Source organism: Haliotis rufescens, unplaced genomic scaffold (genome assembly GCF_023055435.1).
Source record: "Haliotis rufescens isolate VD_foot unplaced genomic scaffold, xgHalRufe1.0.p SCAF_14, whole genome shotgun sequence".
Taxonomy (NCBI): Eukaryota; Metazoa; Mollusca; class Gastropoda; order Lepetellida; family Haliotidae; genus Haliotis; species Haliotis rufescens.
The window spans coordinates 22,958,350-22,977,927 of NW_025963824.1; the positions used below are offsets into that span (position 1 = coordinate 22,958,350).

Sequence of the window (19,578 nt, forward strand, 5' to 3'; positions counted from 1 at the left end):
AAATGTCACAAATAAATTGTCAGACACACTTCATGTTCATTGTTGACACAGTTGCCTTCAATAGCGTGTATGACCTCCAGCTGCCTCAATGCATGCTGTGATACGCAGCCTCATCGATGACGTCAGTCTTCTGTTGACGTGGACTGGAATCCGTTGCCACTCGTCTCTCAGGGCCTGCTGCAATTCTTATCTGTTGACGGGAGGCTGATGGCGTGCTCTAATCTATCTGTCAAGATGGTCCCACAGATGATCAATAGGATTCAAATCGGGTGAGTGGGCAGGCCAGGGCAAAAGGTCAACGTTCTGCTGGTTTAGAAAGTTCCCAGTCAGTCTTGCACTATAGAGCCTGGCATTGTCGTGTTGAAACAATGTCCTCTGCTGTTGGTTTTGTAAGAACGGAAGCACAACTGGCTGCAACACTTGTTCTCTGTACTGCACAGCGTTCAGGTTTCCCTGTATAATCACCAAATCAGACTTCTGATCTCCGGAAATACCGCCCCACACCATGACACCTCCCCCGCCGACTGGATGGACCTCTCGAATACACGCCGGAGCCAAACGTTCCCCTCTGCGTCGATAAACTCGTTCTCTGCCGTCATTTCGAAACAAGTTAAACCGACTTTCATCAGTAAACAGCACTCGACGCCAATTTCTCACCTGCCAGCGTCGAACCTGCCTCGCCCATTGCAGTCGCAGGCGTCGATGTTGAGCAGTCAGTACTATTCCTCGGAAAGGACGATACGCTCGGATTCCAGCAGCACGAAGTCGTCGTAGTACTACTGTACGTTGGCTGATGGGATGTCCCAACGCTGCTGCTGCTGCTGCCGTCGCCGTCGCCGTTACGAATCTGTTTCGCAGGTGAATGAGCCGTATCTGACCGTCTTCCAGTGGTGTTGTCACTCGGGGTCGTCCGGTTCTAGGCCTGTCTTGTGTCCTCCCTGTCTGCCTGTACCGTTGAATCAGCTTGCCCACTGTCAATAGTGTACAACCAAACCTTCTGGCAATTTGGACCTGGGTTGCCCCCACTTCGGCCATGCCATGGCTCTCTCTCTCTCTGTGCTCCGGTGACAGTCGTGGCATTTCTATTGTGTGCTTTCATCACATGTGGTTATACCCTGCAGACGAAAGCACTTTTCTTACACACCTGTGGGTGAGAAACCCATTTGAGATAACTGGTATCAAACATATGTGTGAGATCGAATTCCAGGCCCGTGATTGGCTACTCCATGGTGATGACCTGGGGTCAGATGATGACGGACTACTTTCCTGAGTGTAAGTCATTCATAAGTTGCTCGTGCTTCAGTCGAATGTTCACCTACGTCTGTATTGAACAACAGGACCGTGTAATTAAAAATAAAAATAAACAAACTCGTCCTCGTCTGCGAGTTTGTTTGTTATTATTATTATCAGTTACATTATATCTGTTCTTATGTCAACATTATCGTTTTTTCAGAGCGTAAACCCCCTGGCTGCCACAGCGACACATGTCCCTTCTCTTCAACCCTCACTTCGAAATCGAATAAAATTCAAAATACATCACGCAGACACTTCACAGTTTTGAATTCCCCCTTCTGTTTATCATTTACTGTCATTTTAGGCAATTCAAAATTACTGAAAGTGACTGAAAGTTAGGTACATTGTAAACTCGCCAAATCACAATTCACGGCGTTATATAAATATTTACTGTGTGTTTAGAAATCTAAATATCGGATATTTACTCGAATAATTAAAGTAGAAAAATAGCATATTAGCGATCACGGGTATCAAATCACTAATGATAACTCCGAAACGTCGCTGATAAGCCTAGAATAGTTTAGAATGTTTTGGAAAATATGCACACACGAACGCCGAAGTGTACGTTCCGCCATATTGGATTGTGTTTACAAAATGTCGATTATGAGACGCCTATATTCGATCAGGTATATTTCAAACTCAGCTGCTATACATGCATCCCTGAATTCCTCATACATTTTCGAAACAATGGATAAATGGTCTTTGTCACCAATGTAAATTATCTAGATGAAATCATGCGAAATAAATTAGGTATGGACACGAAAACTGTGCTCGGAAAATTGTACTTGCTGAAATGTAAACAAAGCAAAGTTCAGATTTTACACTGTAGCATTAAAAGAGGTACTTTCGTCTAATTGTTGCATACATTGCTCGATCACGCGTTTGAGAATATTCATGGGAAGAGTATCGTTGCACTTATTATGGAATTACACATATTTACATTACAATGATGTGGTAAATTCAACAGAAGCCGTAAAAGTTTCCGTCCTGTGTGACGCCATGACTGACGCTAAATCACGCACAACGATGACGGTAGGCCTAGTTATCTGCATTTCTGACTAATTCTCTGTTACATTGGAAAACATGGTAAACAAATAACAGTACGCAGATTGTCAGAATGTTTCTGAATACTTACGTGACACATTTATGTGTATACGATCTCTTAATCAACGAAAACCTCCTCTGGAAATCCCGAGTACTGTTGTCAGTGAACACGCCATTTTGTAAAAGTCGGTCACCGGTAGTGATGTCATACGGAAGTAAACATTGTTGGACATATTTGGTAATTTCTTTGCGGTGTAAACTTTCAACTTGGCACCCAGCGTGTTCTTGGTTTTTGTCTAGTTTGCATTTTCATCATCGCCTTGATAATCCACAGATAGGACGAAAACCTTTTTGTGTAGGGTCACATTATTTATGAGTAGTAAGCAGCACATGGGATGACGTCACTTATGACAGTGGTGTTACATGTATTAATGCGCTACTGCAATCATGAGAATAGACAAAATTCATCGGTTCGATGTTAAAAAGGTGCGATTTTAGGGTGTGTAAGAAACAGATTACTGCACTCGTGTCTGTCAGATACCATTGATCTTACACCTCGTTGTTACAAAGCGTATCTAACTCGCTTTCGCTCGTTAGATACGTTTTGAAACAACTCGTTGTAAGATCAATGGTATCTGACAGACACTCGTGTAGTAATCTCTATATACAGCTAACATGCACGTGCAGTTTATGCCATAGGCGGGAAACCTGTTTCACCATTTTTTTTGTCACCGCACGAGCGCGTTCGGGTGAGGTGTTTTTTGGTACCTGTTCCTGGGCAGTCATATTCCCAATACCCACTTTCCACTAGTTATCGCTGTTTTTAGGAAAATTACAAATTGCCAACCTATACTTTCTTTTGCCGCTTAGTTTACAATACGATATCATTCATACACAATCCAGCTATTGCCATGATGGTGACTGGATGATATACGGGTGGACAATGGTGACTTGATTATATAATGATAGCTATATGCACACTACGGTTTACATCACTGTGCAGGTAATTAGACTGTTGTTTATTTTAATGAAATATATATTGATATGTTCGACTTTGGCACTAGAACCTTATATAGAGCAAAAGTTTTGACTGCGACTGTTATGTACGCAGATAGGTGTAGGTACAAAATACAAAATTTGGGCCCGTTCTGTTGGTTGTCATGTTGGACCTACTCCTTCTCATTTTCTTATTCATTTCCATCACTAAAGACCTCCTTGTATTTCTGTAACCATCTGTTATTTTCGAATACCCCATACGTTTTTGAGAGTATATATCTGATCTGGAATGTTGTCAGTACAAGGCAAAAAACTACCTCATGTCTCTTTTTTCCCCGCGTCCCATGCAAGAGGAGTCATATTATATCATTGTGAATTGAGACCATTAGTGTGTCAAAGTCAAAGTAAATAATAACAGATCTTCCATAATTCTAGGATGATGGCAGCTTGGATACAAAGTCCTATTGGATTAGCCCATTAACGTTATGATGTAGAGGAGACTGTCCGAGTGACTCTCCATTCATGATTTCCATTTATGACATATTTTTAAATGTCATCATTTTGTAAGAGGTTTGTGATTAGTGTGGATAATTTTGTTGACAAGATGACGCGAGTTCTTGACCAAAACGTTATAATTCTCACAATTTAAGTTTGGATGGTTGCATATCTTCCAAACTCTGAATAGATCACAATGTATACAAACAAGACACCTATCGACTGTTTCGAAAGCTGTAATATTCACAAATATCATGACTTTGTATTCATTTAGTAGGAAAAGTGCGATGGTTTTATTTGGCGACCTCTGCTTACGATAAAATATGGTGGCCAGTCTGCTGAGCTGAGTTTGGGTAAAATGTGTTCCCCCAGGTTGTGACAGTTAGCAGTGGAGCTGATTAAGGGGAATATATAAATATTCATTGTTTGTCTTGACCATGGACCATTTTATCAACATAAACAAAAGCAGATTAATGTCCTTGCAGTTTGCAGAGGCGTATGCCCGGCGCTGGGAAAATATATTTCGAAAAAACAGTTACAATTTAATGAAACATATAATATCATGACATTCAAAGGTAGGTCTTCAGCTACCAAAGGTGGGTATTTCCCGCGTATTCTCACAATCCTCACGTCGATTACCTTACCTTCTCTCCCAATACCACTTGTCATATTTCTCTCGGGTTTCGGCAATCGCGTTTATCTGCGCTGCCCAGGTACGTATATTGGGTACAACTCTCAAAAAGTACATCGTCAAACATACGACGTCATGAAGTTGCGAGAGCATGTTCGAATCTCAAGAAACAATGCTGTATCGTGAAATAAACCACCCTTTGTTCTTCATTGTTCTTTGCAATTTATCGCGTAGCTACCTTATATTACTTTGGAATGTCGAGGAACCCCAATATTACAATCGAGGGGATATTCCCTTTCTGCTTACCTGCTTCGTGCATATTCAAGGTCCAAACTACCATTTGAGGCCGAATGCCGAGAAGTGATGAAACAGTTCGCCTGTTGTTGTTTTTCGCTCGATAGGGTTCCACAAATATGACGGTAGACGCTCACTGCATTGCAGTGATTAGTCTCCAGGAAGGTAGTCCTAGTTAATGTTAGCAGTCGGCAGGAAGTACTATGTTTGGATGCTAGTGTTGCGTGTGAACTTCCGGTTTACTGTGGACTGTGATGTTCTAGAGCCGCAAGACTGGTGAGGGCACTGTGTAGAAATGTCCTGTAGCTAGTAGGCTGTATGTAAAGGGACAAGAGCGTGTTTCTCTCACGCACTTCATCACTTCTGAGTGAGGACCACAGTTTTTAAGTGAGGATCACTCATCATCCCTGATTCCCTGTCTAGCCTATCTCGGAAGCTTGACCACTGTCACCGCTGTTTGAATATATATTATTTTCACTGATATATCATCACCACTGTATTTTTATATTTGATAATGACAAGGTTCATAGTATGTATTGTCATTACATATTGCGCTACCACTCTACTGTGTACGGCCATTGTAATTGCTGTACAGTTATTTGTATTGAGTTTTAAACCTACTTCATTTGTTTTATACATTTGTTGATTGTATACTACGTGTTGGTTGTTTGTTGGTTTCACACTGTGTTCGTTTACGTACAGATTTCTGGGGTAACATATTGTTTCAATTTGGGAATCGACAATAACAATATATAGGAAAATTGATATTCGCAAAAAAACGTCGCAATCATGTTTATCACTCTTATGCTCCTCAAAAGTAAGGGATAAGTCATTCATAAATAGGTTGAATAATAGGCGCAACAAAAGGCATCCTTGTTTTAATCCACACTTTCAAGAAAACCATTCTGTCGTACGCAACTTCAAATATTGTTCGTTGCGCTTTCCATATTTTACATCTACCCCCATTTGACTTATTCTGAGCCACAATATACGTCTATCCACTGAATATGTTTTGCGAAAATCGATGCAGGCTGTGGAAATTTGAGGAAAACAATCTTCATAATAGTTTCTACAATTGACGTCATCAATCAAAGATGGTCTGCTGTGCGTCTACTCTTTTATAAGCTTAGTTTATTCTTCCGCAATAAGTCCTAAATTTTCTGTCGAAAGTGTTACTCTATTATTTAGGACATTGTAGTACAATTTGTACAACACCGAAACTAAACTTATCTCTGGGGTCTGCTGTGATTTAATTATGCCCTAAAATCACTTCTCTGGAATCTGACTTGTACTCTAACATATATACTCTTCAAAAAAAGAAACTATACATCAGGATTGCAAATGGGCTTATTTTTCGAGTGTAGATTTCATAAATATTAAAAATAGTGGAATGCATAGGTAAATTAATGCTGCACAATATGCACGTAACAAAAACAGGTGCAAAGACGTCCGGGGTAGGTGGAAAGTCAGTAACGATTATGGCCTCCACGAGCTACTATCAGCTCATGGCAGCGACTGCCCACAGACGCGATCAAAGTCAGAATAATTGGTTGGCGTTGACGTACACGACGATCCAGCACGTCCTACAGATGTTCAATAAGGGACAAGTCTGGCGAGCTGGCAGGCCAGGGAAGCATAGGTACGTTGTTCTGACGCAGACTCTCTGTGCAAACACGTGCGACGGGGGGTCTGGCGTTGTCCTGCTGAAAGATGCCTCCATGATGAAGGGGACAAAGTGGCGCTGCAGGATCTCGTCTCGGTAGTGCACAGAGCTACATCCACTCTCACAAGTGCTGTCTGGCCTCCGTGATGAATGCCTCCCCACACCATGACGCTTCCCCTCCAAAACGATTCATATGCTGAACGCAATTTTCATCGTAACGTTTGTTACGACGTCGGTACACACGGGTCTTCCATCACCACGTCTCAGGAGAAAATCGCACACGTCTGTGACCGGAACACGTCTCGATCTTGCTTGAGGCCATTTGACTCTCTGAGGACACCACTGCTGACGTTCACGGAGGTGATGCGGCGTCAGGATATTACGCCGCACCGGTCTCCTGGCTAGAATAGATTTCGAACTGTCAAATCCGATATTCGACGAAGGCCCGGTACTTGTGAGGCTGTTGACGTCGCCCTGATGGAACTGTCCCGCAGGTGTCTTACCCGTATGTAGCGATCTTGGCCATGTGTTGTAACGCGAGGTCGTCCTGACCTTTGGCCTATCACGAACGTTGCCGGTGGTGTTGTAGCTTCTCCACAAGTTGGAGATGGTCAGTCTGGTCACACCCATCATCTGCGCCACATGCTGTTGTTTCACCCGCTTGCAGTCGACCGGTGGCGTTGTTGCGTTTTGCTGATAGACGTGACATTTTAACGGCTCGTTCTTTTTATTTTCTGATGTGTGTGTCAGCAGTCATTGTCCTGGCCTTTTAAACCTTGCTGGCAGGAAATGTCAAGACAATTCAGAAAATTGCATACTGCACGTTTAAGGCATAGCAGCTGCGTTAGGGCGAATTGCTCCGTCGCGACGTTTCAGGCAATCTCCATGTTTAATGAAATTTAATGATCACTTAAGAATTAAAATAACATGTCTGCCCTACAATGATTTAATGTATGTATAGTTTCTTTTGCTGAAGAGCATATTGAACAATTTGGTCTGTGTACTGTACGCTGCGAAGTTCACATCTTTAAAGTTTGTGGCTTTAATGTTTACACTTGCTTTCTCTTCGAAGATCTTTCTTCTTCTCATCAAGTGACATACTAGCATGACAACGCCAGGTTTATAATCGTTGTAGGACTTTGTCTTCTCAGCGTGTGAGAAGGTGAAATTAGAGATCTGAAGACCATCGCTTTAGTCCTATCCTGTGATGAGCATCGTTCGTTGTTGATGCCGTCTTACGCTCCACTGACCTCACACGTTCTGTCAGGGTTTTCATTCCCATGGAAATGTGCGAGCAGCTTAATTTCAGGGACAAACTTTGCACCAAGTTACGTATTATTCTAGCTTCAAGATCATATTGTCTTCGTTCATACGATGATTTCATTTGGCTGAAACGCACTTGTGTATCTACGTTTCGTCAGCATCGTTAGGACTGTGATATTTCCATCCACGCCGTGGGATCGTTTGGGAGACAATTCAGACTCTTCTACACATTGACGCTTTTTCTTGACAGTGGACACACCTTGCGTCGCAGTTGGTGATCCGCTTTCTGGTTTTTCTTACGAAACCTATGTTTTGAAACGGATTATTCTTTCTTGAAGCTCATATATTATCATAGTATTCAGTCGGCGAACGTTTGGAAACTTGGAAAAATATACGTTTTCATGCTATCCTATTTCACAAATGAAAACCTTGTGAGGCGTTATTATTTTTCTGAATGCATATCTGTAAGAAATGAATGTTTCATGCTTATATTCTTCAAAATAATTGTAAACAATAAGTTATGATTTAATGGCGAACTTTCCTAAACTAAAGTTTACTACTTTGAAACATTTGGACAAATATTATAATATACAAATTGGAAACTTTTGGAAAGTATAACAGTTTTGGAAATGTATGGAAACTGTAATAGTTTACAAAAGTTTCCAAATTTGAAAACCGCGAGGATCCGGGTGGGATTGGCTCATTAGATTAGATTAGATTAATGCTCATCATGTCAATCATTCGATTTACAGGTCCAGACTCGATTATTTACCGACCGCCGTCATATTGATGGAATATTGCTGAGAGCGGCGTTAAACAACATACAATCAATTATGATCAATTTATCCAAATTTACAAACTCTGGGATATTTAGTAACCAAACTTTTTATTCCAGAGCAGGTATATTCGAACTTTGTTACAAACCTTGCAAAAAAAGGTTATGTTCAAAACCCCGATAATAATAGAGATATATCTATGGAAGTACTTTGAGTAAATATATGATTGCATTCTGAATGAACGTTTAACGCAATGGGCATATATAATCAATAAAGTAACTATAATAAAGCAGGTTTTAGACAGTAGATCACAAGTGCACGTTATATGCCATTATCGAAAAATGTATAAGAAAGAGGAAGAGGAAAATTATTTGTTGCTTTTATAGATTTTAATAAAGACTTTATAATGTAGATAGATTTAAATATTGGAAAATGTTATCTAGCTATGGTCTACGTGAGAAAATGTTTCAAGCATTGAAAGGTATAAATCCTCAGTATAGTACTGTTCTATTTGATTCACAATTAAGAGACTACATTAATTTTCCATTCAAGTGTGAATGTGAAGTCCAAGGCTGTTTTCTTTATTCATAAAAGAACTTGCTGTAGAAATAGTACCCAATGGAAAGCATAGTATCCAAAGTGTTACCGGATATCGTGGAGATTCATATGTTACTTTTTGGTGATGACGTAACTTTTGTTTCAGACTCACTATGTGGTCTCTTGTGTCAGTTAGATACACTGACGGATGACACAGTAGACATCATTTATTAAAGAGGCTGATGACAATGGTATAAGGATCTATGCCGTGTTACGAGTCGATTCCCAAAAGAAACAAAATGTTAATTTAGAAATCTGCACGTAAAAGAACCTGGTTTGAAACCAACAAAGAACCAACAATTGGTATACAATAAACAAATGTATGAAAAAACTTACAAATCAGTAAAATTACTGCATGGCAATTGCAATGGCAGTACACAATAGAGAGGTAGTACAATATTCAATGGCAATATATATAATATGATATAAGAGTTTGAAAGTTTTAGAAACCATTTCTCATCAATCATTTTTTTAAATATTTGATATAAAGATACTCCCCATTTTGTTGTATGGGGCAGAAGTCTGGGGTTTACAGCACTTTGATGCCATAGAAAAGATTCATTTATATGTTTGCAAAAAGTATCTAGGTGTTAAAATAAACACTTCCAGCTTGGTGGTTAATGGAGAATGTGGAAGATTCCCTCTCTATGTATATTCAAATATAAAAGTTATTAAATACTGGCTGAGACTTATTGACTTGCCCTCATATAGATTGCCAAAAAAGTGTTATAATATGATGATAGTTTTATGATAATAATGGGAAAAGAAACTGGGTTACAGGTGTTAGAGAATTACTTTTCAGTTGTGGCTTTGGTGATATTTGGCAAAACAAATATGTGTGTTCCAAATCAATGTTTATACTTTCATTAACCCAGAGATTAAAGGATATTTATTAACAATCTTGGACTGCATCGTTGACTCTTACAAACAAGTGCTCTTATTACAAAATGTTTAAATCAGAAATAATTATGGAAGATTATTTATCAAAAGGTAATGTTAAAAAATTCCGAACGGCTCTTTCACGTTTTAGATGTTCTTCTCACGACCTTTTAATAGAAACAGGGCGATATGCAAACATTCCTCGTGAAGAAAGAATCTGTAGTCTATGTAGTTTAAACTCAGTAGAAGATGAATCTCATTTCTTACTTGTATGTCCAGTGTATTTACACCTTAGAGAAAAATACCTGCAAGCTTATTATTACAGGTAGCCTAATATTATTAATTATCATATAATGGGTAGGTTTCTCGACAGGATAAAGCCAACGGATAAAAACGGTATCCGTTGGGGTCATATGCGGATAGAGATGCAAATATCAAAGGTCAAGTAGGGACTACTTTCACTGTTTATAAACAAACATGGCGTCGCACTCGTCATTCGGCGATCGAGTCAGAATTAACCATCGGGAATCTGGATAAACTACAGGGATAATTGCTATCATTATCAAAAGAACAGTCTAATATACTGAAAATCTGTGTCTAACTGTGACGTAGCTAAGGCATTTTAAAAGTTTTGGCAACTTTGGAGATATAAATTTCGAAACAATTTGGCGAGGGCACGAGGCCTAGCCAAGCGGGATCAGTAGCCATATCTGTGCCTGTAGACCTCTGCGGCTTGAAACCTCCTCCACAAATTAAAATAGTTGGATTTGGCGGAAATATGTTTGAATTGTTACCTTGTTTCGTTTTGTCGCTGTGTGTACATCTGACTACACTTCTTATCGTTATGACAGGAAAGACCGACTGTCAACAACATCTGACCGTGGCCGTGACGTCTCAAAGACTAGGGTTAGAGTGGCTTCCCTTTGACAAAGGGCAGTTACTCTAGCGGACAGACCGATGGATTGCCGCGAAAGGAAATTTTAAAAACAATTCTTGTTTTGCGTATATGTTGCTTCGCCACTGTATAAGAAACATATTTCAGTTGGAACTATATTGGCTACTGTCACTGTCCGACTGACACATCATTTACCCTGTGACGTAATAAATATTAATGCGCGCATTCCAGGAAAACTCGCAATGTTTCGGTAATGTTTGTGAGAGAGGAAAAGCGATTTTGAAGCACAGAATTAAAGAATGACATTATATGATAAAGAGGTTATCACGCTTGTGTGTTTGGGGATGTTAAATATCCTGTATTAGGAATAAACACTATGTATTTAGCTCGCCAAGGCTCGCTAAATACAATGTTTATTCCTAATGCAGGATATTTACCATCCCCAAACACACTCGCGTGATAACCTCTATATTTGTTACACTGCTGTCAAACACAAAAAGGAGTATCTTACAAAATGTTTCCATGTACATATATTATGCCTCTTTATACCGACAGAACCTTATGAAAGAATAATCCTAGCTGCTTGATAATAGGAAACTATTGTGTATATACATTAAGCACACTTTTATAGATATTTGCCATTTGAATAAACTACAAACAAAAAAGTTAGAAATGGTATTAAACTATTAGGCTGTCATATGATATTGTGGGACGTGATATTACAAATGGTTTAGTATAGTTATATGTATATAATTTTTTAATTTGAAGTTTACACGATATACGGCTTTTCCATTGGGCGTTCATACGTTTTTCACGAGACCGTATTCTTTAAATGACGTAAACACTGACGGACTACTTCCACATTCCTGGGGAAACCCCTGGGAATTCCCTAGCACGAAAACACACATAAGCGTTCTTTCTGATCATTTAGAACCTTTATTCTTGGTCTCAGCGTTTCAGTATACATTGAGAAATGTCAGAGAGCGTGACTGCATGCTTGTTCACGAATATCCTCGCTGCGGCCTATCCGAATGAACAAACGATGAAATGCACATCTAAACTATCGTAGTGTCGACTCGATCCGTGCCAAGGCTGATATTGACCGTCTCAAGCAATCTATGAATTTACCTTAGTGTCTGTTTGAGGCATCTTTATTCACCTTTCAATAATCGGCCAGTTGATCAATGATGACTAACACTAACCGCCACAGGTTCATTAACAACTTTGGAAATCTCTCCCGTCACGTTTATCGTGTCGGCCATTTTGACGTCTTGTTCTTCATGTAAATGTATTACGACGCGCTGTCATTGTGACTGACTTACTGAGGTAGTTCTTTACAGACCTTTCTCATCTAATGAGGATATGATTTGAACACATGTGCTGCTTAAGATGTTTCTGAAGAGCAAGTTGTGCATCCATACGCCCATGTCACCTCTCTTTTTGAGGAACTATTTTACTCCGCGATATAGCTGTTTGTTGTATGGCTGTCAGTGTAAACATGAAGTCACACGTATGTAAATGAAATTGTGTTTAGATCTTGGCCTACATCGTTTGAGGTAAGAAATTGTGATAAAAATTTTATAAGAATTGACTTTCACTTTGTGTGAGTTCATTGGAGTATGAACCTTCATACTCCAATGAACTCACACAAAGTGAAGGTCAATTCTTAAATGAAATTATATGATGTGACATGACATGATGTGATATGATATGATAAGTGTTGTGGTATTATACATGATACATGAGGGGATATGATGCAATATGTTATGTGTATTATAGAAATTGGGTAAATACTGTTTTTTAGTGTACATATTATATGGCTTGCGGTCTTCCAGTGTTGAATAAATATTGATTAATTGATATGATATAAATTGGCATGGAATGACATGGCATTATATGGTATGATATGATAAGATATGATGGGACAAGCTGTGAAATTGCTAATGTGTTGTGTGATATGACATGTTGAAATGTGATAAAATATAGGTGTGATATATGGTACGATGGTATGTATGGTATGTTATGATAATGGTATATAAAATAATACTATATAGTATGATCTTATAATAATGATATAATATGATATGATGTTATAGAATATGTTGTATGATATAACAAGTTGTGATATGGTCAAATAGAAATTATGAAATTACAGGGTATGGTATTGTACTGTATGTGTGGAATTATGTGACTGTGTTGAGATGCGATGTGGAATGACGTGAGGTGATTTGGTGAGATATGTACATAAATTGTATACAATTGTATATTCTTCAAATTGTACTATAGGCCTGTGGCCTCTTCAGTACGTGAAATAAAGATTGAATATGATGGCATTTGTCAGTACACAATAGCGAGGTAGTACAATATTCAATGACAATATATACTATGATGGCATTTGTCAGTATCGAATACAAAAATACATTACTGATAGCAAAAATCAGTCATAATGATATATTTTCACCCAGGGGCGACAGTGGTCAAGCTTCCGAGATGGACAAGGCAGGGAATAATGGATGAAAAGCTATCCTAACGCAATAAGTTAGGTATTCAACAGTTTCGGTATAATGACAAGTTAATACTGATTTTTTGGAGTGCAATCAATATAATCATAATATAATTGAAGATGAATATCATATATTTTAGTTTGAACATTTTATGTGAAAACCAGAATAACAGAAAGCTCTACATCCAAGCAATTATTACATTTACCCATCACAATCAAAATGAACTATCAGCAAGAAAAGAGGTTTAGCTCATAAGAAAACGTCGTCGTATAACTGAAAATAAATCTGCCTGTATAATGTATCATAAATATTGTATTGAGATGGTATGACATTTGCCTCCCCTGTCCATGTGCAAAGGTTTTATCTTATGTTTTGTACTCTTGGTCATTTCATACCGAATAAACCTCGTCTTCTTCTTCTTCTTCTCCTTCTTCTTCTTCTTGTTACCAAATGTTTTTCTTTACTCAATATACTAATGACATCTTGGTAGTGTGCATGACCAACGTGGCTACTGATGTAGACGCGAGTGATTTGTTCTCACAACTTATCCGATTCATTTCTGTACTAAATTTAACATTTGATATATTTCTGGCACATTGTCACACAAAAAGAATATTGTCGGTATACTTCATGTTAACAAGTATTTTACAGATACTTTCTCAATACACTAATGGAAAGTTAGACGTGAGTGATTTGCTCTCACAACCAAACCAAGTTTTGAATGGTTATTATGACGATAGGAAGTCCAAGCGCCACTGCTGTTATGAAGCAACCGATAGTAAGTTATATTATCTGTATAATTTCTAAATGTACCATTTGATACATTTCTGGTAGAACAGACATGTTCATTTCAAATCTGCATAAAACGATTAAGAAAACAAATGAGAAATAAGTTATTGAGAGAAAGCTACATTGATGTTCAATATTTCCATTTTAGACTGTGAAGATGGATATTACGGAGGAAACTGTTTACAGCAGTGTGGTTCTTGTAAAAATGGTACTCGTTGCAACAAAAGTAATGGTGAATGTCCACAGGGATGTAAGACCAACTTCCAAACACCATATTGCAAAGGTAAGTGTAGTGAATGAATTGTGTTTGACGCATGGCACATTGTGATCAAATGAATGTTTTCGGTATATTTCATGTTACAATATATTTTACAGTTCCTGTCTCAATGCATTAATGGTACTTGAGTAATGTTCATGACCAACACGGCTACCGATCTAGACGTGAGTGATTTGCTCTCACAATCCCACCAAGCTATCAATAGAAGAAACTGACGATATTATGTCGTGTATGATAATGTGTCAAACAATCAGAAAACCGCCAAGCGCCACTGCTGTAATGGAGCAAACCATAGTACATTTTGTAACTTATCTGGTTCAATTATTTCTAAATTTACCTTATTATTCATTCCTGAAAAAAGACATGTACATTTCAAATCTGCGCAAGACAATTACGAACACAAATGCGAAATGAGCGATTGAGAAAAAGCTACACTGATGTTCAATATTTTCATTTTAGACTGTGAAGATGGATATTTCGGAGGAAACTGTTTACAGCTGTGTGGTTCTTGTAAAGATAGTACTCGTTGCAACAAAAGTAATGGTGAATGTCCACAGGGATGTAAGACCAACTTCCAAGTACCACATTGCAAAGGTAAGTGGAGTGAATGAATTGTGTTTAACAGATGGCACATTGTAATCAAATGAATGTTTTCGGTATATTTCATGTTACAATATATTTTACAGATCTTTGTTAAATGCACTAATGGCAATTTGTAATTGTTCATGGCCAACGTGGCTACCGATCTAGACGTGAGTCATATGCTCTCACAATCCCACCAAGTTGTGAATTGCCATACTCAGGATATTATGTCGTGTATCATAATGTGTCAAACTATCAGAAAATCTCCAAGCGCCACTGCTGTAATGGAGCAAACCATAGTACATTTTGTAACTTATCTGGTTTAATTCTTTCTTAATTTACCTTTTGATATATATCTGGTAGAACAGACATGTTCATTTCAAATCCGAATAAGACGATTAAGAAAACAAATGAGAAATAAGCTATTGAGAGAAATCTACATTGATGTTCAATATTTCCATTTTAGACTGTGTAGATGGATATTACGGAGGAAACTGTTCACAGCAGTGTGGTTCTTGTAAAAATGGTACTCATTGCAACAAAAGTAATGGTGAATGCCTACAGGGATGTAAGACCAACTTCCAAGCACCACATTGCAAAGGTAAGTGGAGTGAATGAATTGTGTTTAACACATGGCCCATTGTAATCAAATGAATGTTTTCGGTATATTTCATGTTACAATATATTTTACAGATCCTTGCCAAATGCACTAATGGCATTTTGTAATTGTTCATGGCCAACGTGGCTACCGATCTAGACGTGAGTCATATGCACTCACAATCCCACCAAGTTGTGAATTGCCATACTCAGGATATTATGTCGTGTATCATAATGTGTCAAACTATCAGAAAATCTCTAAGCGCCACTGCTGTAATGGAGCAAACCATAGTACATTTTGTAACTTATCTGGTTCAATTATTTCCAAATTAAACTTTTCATACATATCTGGTAGAACAGACATGTTCATTTCAAATCTGCATAAGACGATTAAGAAAACAAATGAGAAATGAGCAATTGAGAGAAATCTACTTTGATGTTCAATATTTCTATTTTAGACTGTGTAGATGGATATTACGGAGGAAACTGTTCACAGCAGTGTGGTTCTTGTAAAAATGGAACTCATTGCAACAAAAGTAATGGTGAATGTCCACAGGGATGTAAGACCAACTTTCAAACACCATATTGCAAAGGTAAGGTATCTGCACAAGACGATTAAGAAAACAAATGCGAAATAAGCTATTGAGAAAAAGCTACACTGATGTTCAATATTTCCATTTTAGACTGTTAAGATGGATATTTCGGAGGAAACTGTTTACAGCAGTGTGTTTTTTTGCACAGATGGTACTCATTGCAACAAAAGTAATGGTGAATGTCCACATAATTTGTCAAACTATCAGAAAATCTCCAAGCGCCACTGCTGTAATGGAGCAAACCATAGTACATTTTGTAACTTATCTGGTTGAATTATTTCTAAATTTACCCTTTGATACATTTCTATCAAAAAAACAGACATGTTCATTTCAAATCTGCGCAAGACGATAAAGAAAACTAATGCGAAATAAGATATTGAAAAAAAGCTACATTGATGTTCAATATTTTCATTTTAGACTGTGAAGATGGATATTTCGGGGGAAACTGTTCACAGCTGTGTGGTTCTTGTAAAAATGGTACTCATTGCAACAAAAGTAATGGTGAATGTCCACAGGGATGTAAGACCAACTTCCAAGCACCACATTGCAAAGGTAAGTGGAGTGAATGAATTGTGTTTAACACCTGGCACATTGTGATCAAATGAATGTTTGCGGTATATTTCATGTTACAATATATTTTACAGATCTTTGCTAAATGCACTAATGGCAATTTGTAATTGTTCATGGCCAACGTGGCTACAGATCTAGACGTGAGTCATATGCACTCACAATCCCACCAAGTTGTGTATGGCCATACTCAGGATATTATGTCGTGTACTATAATGTGTCAAACTATCAGAAGATCTCCAAGCGCCACTGCTGTAATGGAGCAAACCATAGTACATTTTGTAACTTATCTGGTTCAATTATTTCCAAATTAAACTTTTCATACATATCTGGTAGAACAGACATGTTCATTTCAAATCTGCATAAGATGATTAAGAAAACAAATGAGAAATGAGCAATTGAGATAAATCTACTTTGATGTTCAATATTTCCATTTTAGACTGTGTAGATGGATATTACGGAGGAAACTGTTCACAGCAGTGTGGTTCTTGTAAAAATGGTACTCATTGCAACAAAAGTAATGGTGAATGTCCACAGGGATGTAAGACCAACTTCCAAACACCATATTGCAAAGGTAAGGTATCTACGCAAGACGATTAAGAAAACAAATGAGAAATAAGCTATTGAGAAAAAGCTACACTGATGTTCAATATTTCCATTTAAGACTGTGAAGATGGATGTTTCGGAGGAAACTGTTTACAGCAGTGTGTTTTTTGCACAGATGGTACTCACTGCAACAAAAGTAATGGTGAATGTCCACATAATGTGACAAACTATCAGAAAATCTCCAAGCGCCACTGCTGTAATGGAGCAAACCATAGTACAATTTGTAACTTATCTGGTTCAATTATTTCTAAATTTACCCTTTGATACATATCTGGTAGAACAGACATGTTCATTTCAAATCTGCATAATACGATTAAGAAAACAAATGAGAAATAAGCTATTGAGAGAAATCTACTTTGATGTTCAATATTTCCATTTTAGACTGTGTAGATGGATATTTCGGAGGAAACTGTTTACAGCAGGGTTTTTTTGCACAGATGGTACTCATTGCAACAAAAGTAATGGTGAATGTCCACATAATTTGTCAAACTATCAGAAAATCTCCCAGCGCCACTGCTGTAATGGAGCAAACCATAGTACATTTTATTTTCAACTTATCTGGTTCAATTATTTCTAAATTTACCTTATAATTCATTCCTGAAAAAAAGACATGTACATTTCAAATCTGCATAGGACGATTAAGAAAACAAATGCGAAATGAGCGATTGAGAGAAAGCTACATTGATGTTCAATATTTTCATTTTAGACTGTGAAGATGGATATTTCGGAGGAAACTGTTCACAGCTGTGTGGTTCTTGTAAAAATGGTACTCATTGCAACAAAAGTAATGGTGAATGTCCACAGGGATGTAAGACCAACTTCCAAGCACCACATTGCAAAGGTAAGTGGAGTGAATGAATTGTGTTTAACACATGGCCCATTGTAATCAAATGAATGTTTTCGGTATATTTCATGTTACAATATATTTTACAGATCCTTGCCAAATGCACTAATGGCATTTTGTAATTGTTCATTGCCAACGTGGCTACCGATCTAGACGTGAGTCATATGCACTCACAATCCCACCAAGTTGTGAATTGCCATACTCAGGATATTATGTCGTGTATCCTAATGTGTCAAACTATCAGAAAATCTCTAAGCGCCACTGCTGTAATGGAGCAAACCATAGTACATTTTTTAACTTATCTGGTTCAATTATTTCCAAATTAAACTTTTCATACATATCTGGTAGAACAGACATGTTCATTTCAAATCTGCATAAGACGATTAAGAAAACAAATGAGAAATGAGCAATTGAGATAAATCTACTTTGATGTTCAATATTTCTATTTTAGACTGTGTAGATGGATATTACGGAGGAAACTGTTCACAGCAGTGTGGTTCTTGTAAAAATGGTACTCATTGCAACAAAAGTAATGGTGAATGTCCACAGGGATGTAAGACCAACTTTCAAACACCATATTGCAAAGGTAAGGTATCTGCACAAGACGATTAAGAAAACAAATGAGAAATAAGCTATTGAGAAAAAGCTACACTGATGTTCAATATTTCCATTTTAGACTGTTAAGATGGATATTTCGGAGGAAACTGTTTACAGCAGTGTGTTTTTTTGCACAGATGGTACTCATTGCAACAAAAGTAATGGTGAATGTCCACATAATTTGTCAAACTATCAGAAAATCTCCAAGCGCCACTGCTGTAATGGAGCAAACCATAGTACATTTTGTAACTTATCTGGTTGAATTATTTCTAAATTTACCCTTTGATACATTTCTATCAAAAAACCAGACATGTTCATTTCAAATCTGCGCAAGACGATAAAGAAAACTAATGCGAAATAAGATATTGAAAAAAAGCTACATTGATGTTCAATATTTTCATTTTAGACTGTGAAGATGGATATTTCGGGGGAAACTGTTCACAGCTGTGTGGTTCTTGTAAAAATGGTACTCATTGCAACAAAAGTAATGGTGCATGTCCACAGGGATGTAAGACAAACTTCCAAACACCATATTGCAAAGGTAAATGTAGTGAATGAATTGTGTTTAACACCTGGCACATTGTGATCAAATGAATGTTTTCGGTATATTTCATGTTACAATATATTTTACAGATCTTTGCTAAATGCACTAATGGCAATTTGTAATTGTTCATGGCCAACGTGGCTACCGATCTAGACGTGAGTCATATGCACTCACAATCCCACCAAGTTGTGTATGGCCATACTCAGGATATTATGTCGTGTACTATAATGTGTCAAACTATCAGCAGATCTC

The 19,578-nt window shown here is 37.8% G+C and overlaps 1 protein-coding gene across 1 annotated transcript in view; it reads left to right on the forward strand.

Moving 5' to 3' along the window:
* Positions 1 to 19,578, forward strand: part of LOC124131170 — a 57,512-nt gene that overhangs the window by 5,765 nt on the left and 32,169 nt on the right. Inside the window, exons 6-14 of the mRNA XM_048395166.1 lie at positions 14,268 to 14,402; positions 14,856 to 14,990; positions 15,445 to 15,579; positions 16,034 to 16,168; positions 16,586 to 16,720; positions 17,175 to 17,309; positions 18,048 to 18,182; positions 18,637 to 18,771; positions 19,189 to 19,323. Coding sequence (XP_048251123.1) covers positions 14,268 to 14,402; positions 14,856 to 14,990; positions 15,445 to 15,579; positions 16,034 to 16,168; positions 16,586 to 16,720; positions 17,175 to 17,309; positions 18,048 to 18,182; positions 18,637 to 18,771; positions 19,189 to 19,323 — 1,215 coding nt within the window. The remainder of the gene's footprint in view (positions 1 to 14,267; positions 14,403 to 14,855; positions 14,991 to 15,444; positions 15,580 to 16,033; positions 16,169 to 16,585; positions 16,721 to 17,174; positions 17,310 to 18,047; positions 18,183 to 18,636; positions 18,772 to 19,188; positions 19,324 to 19,578) is intronic.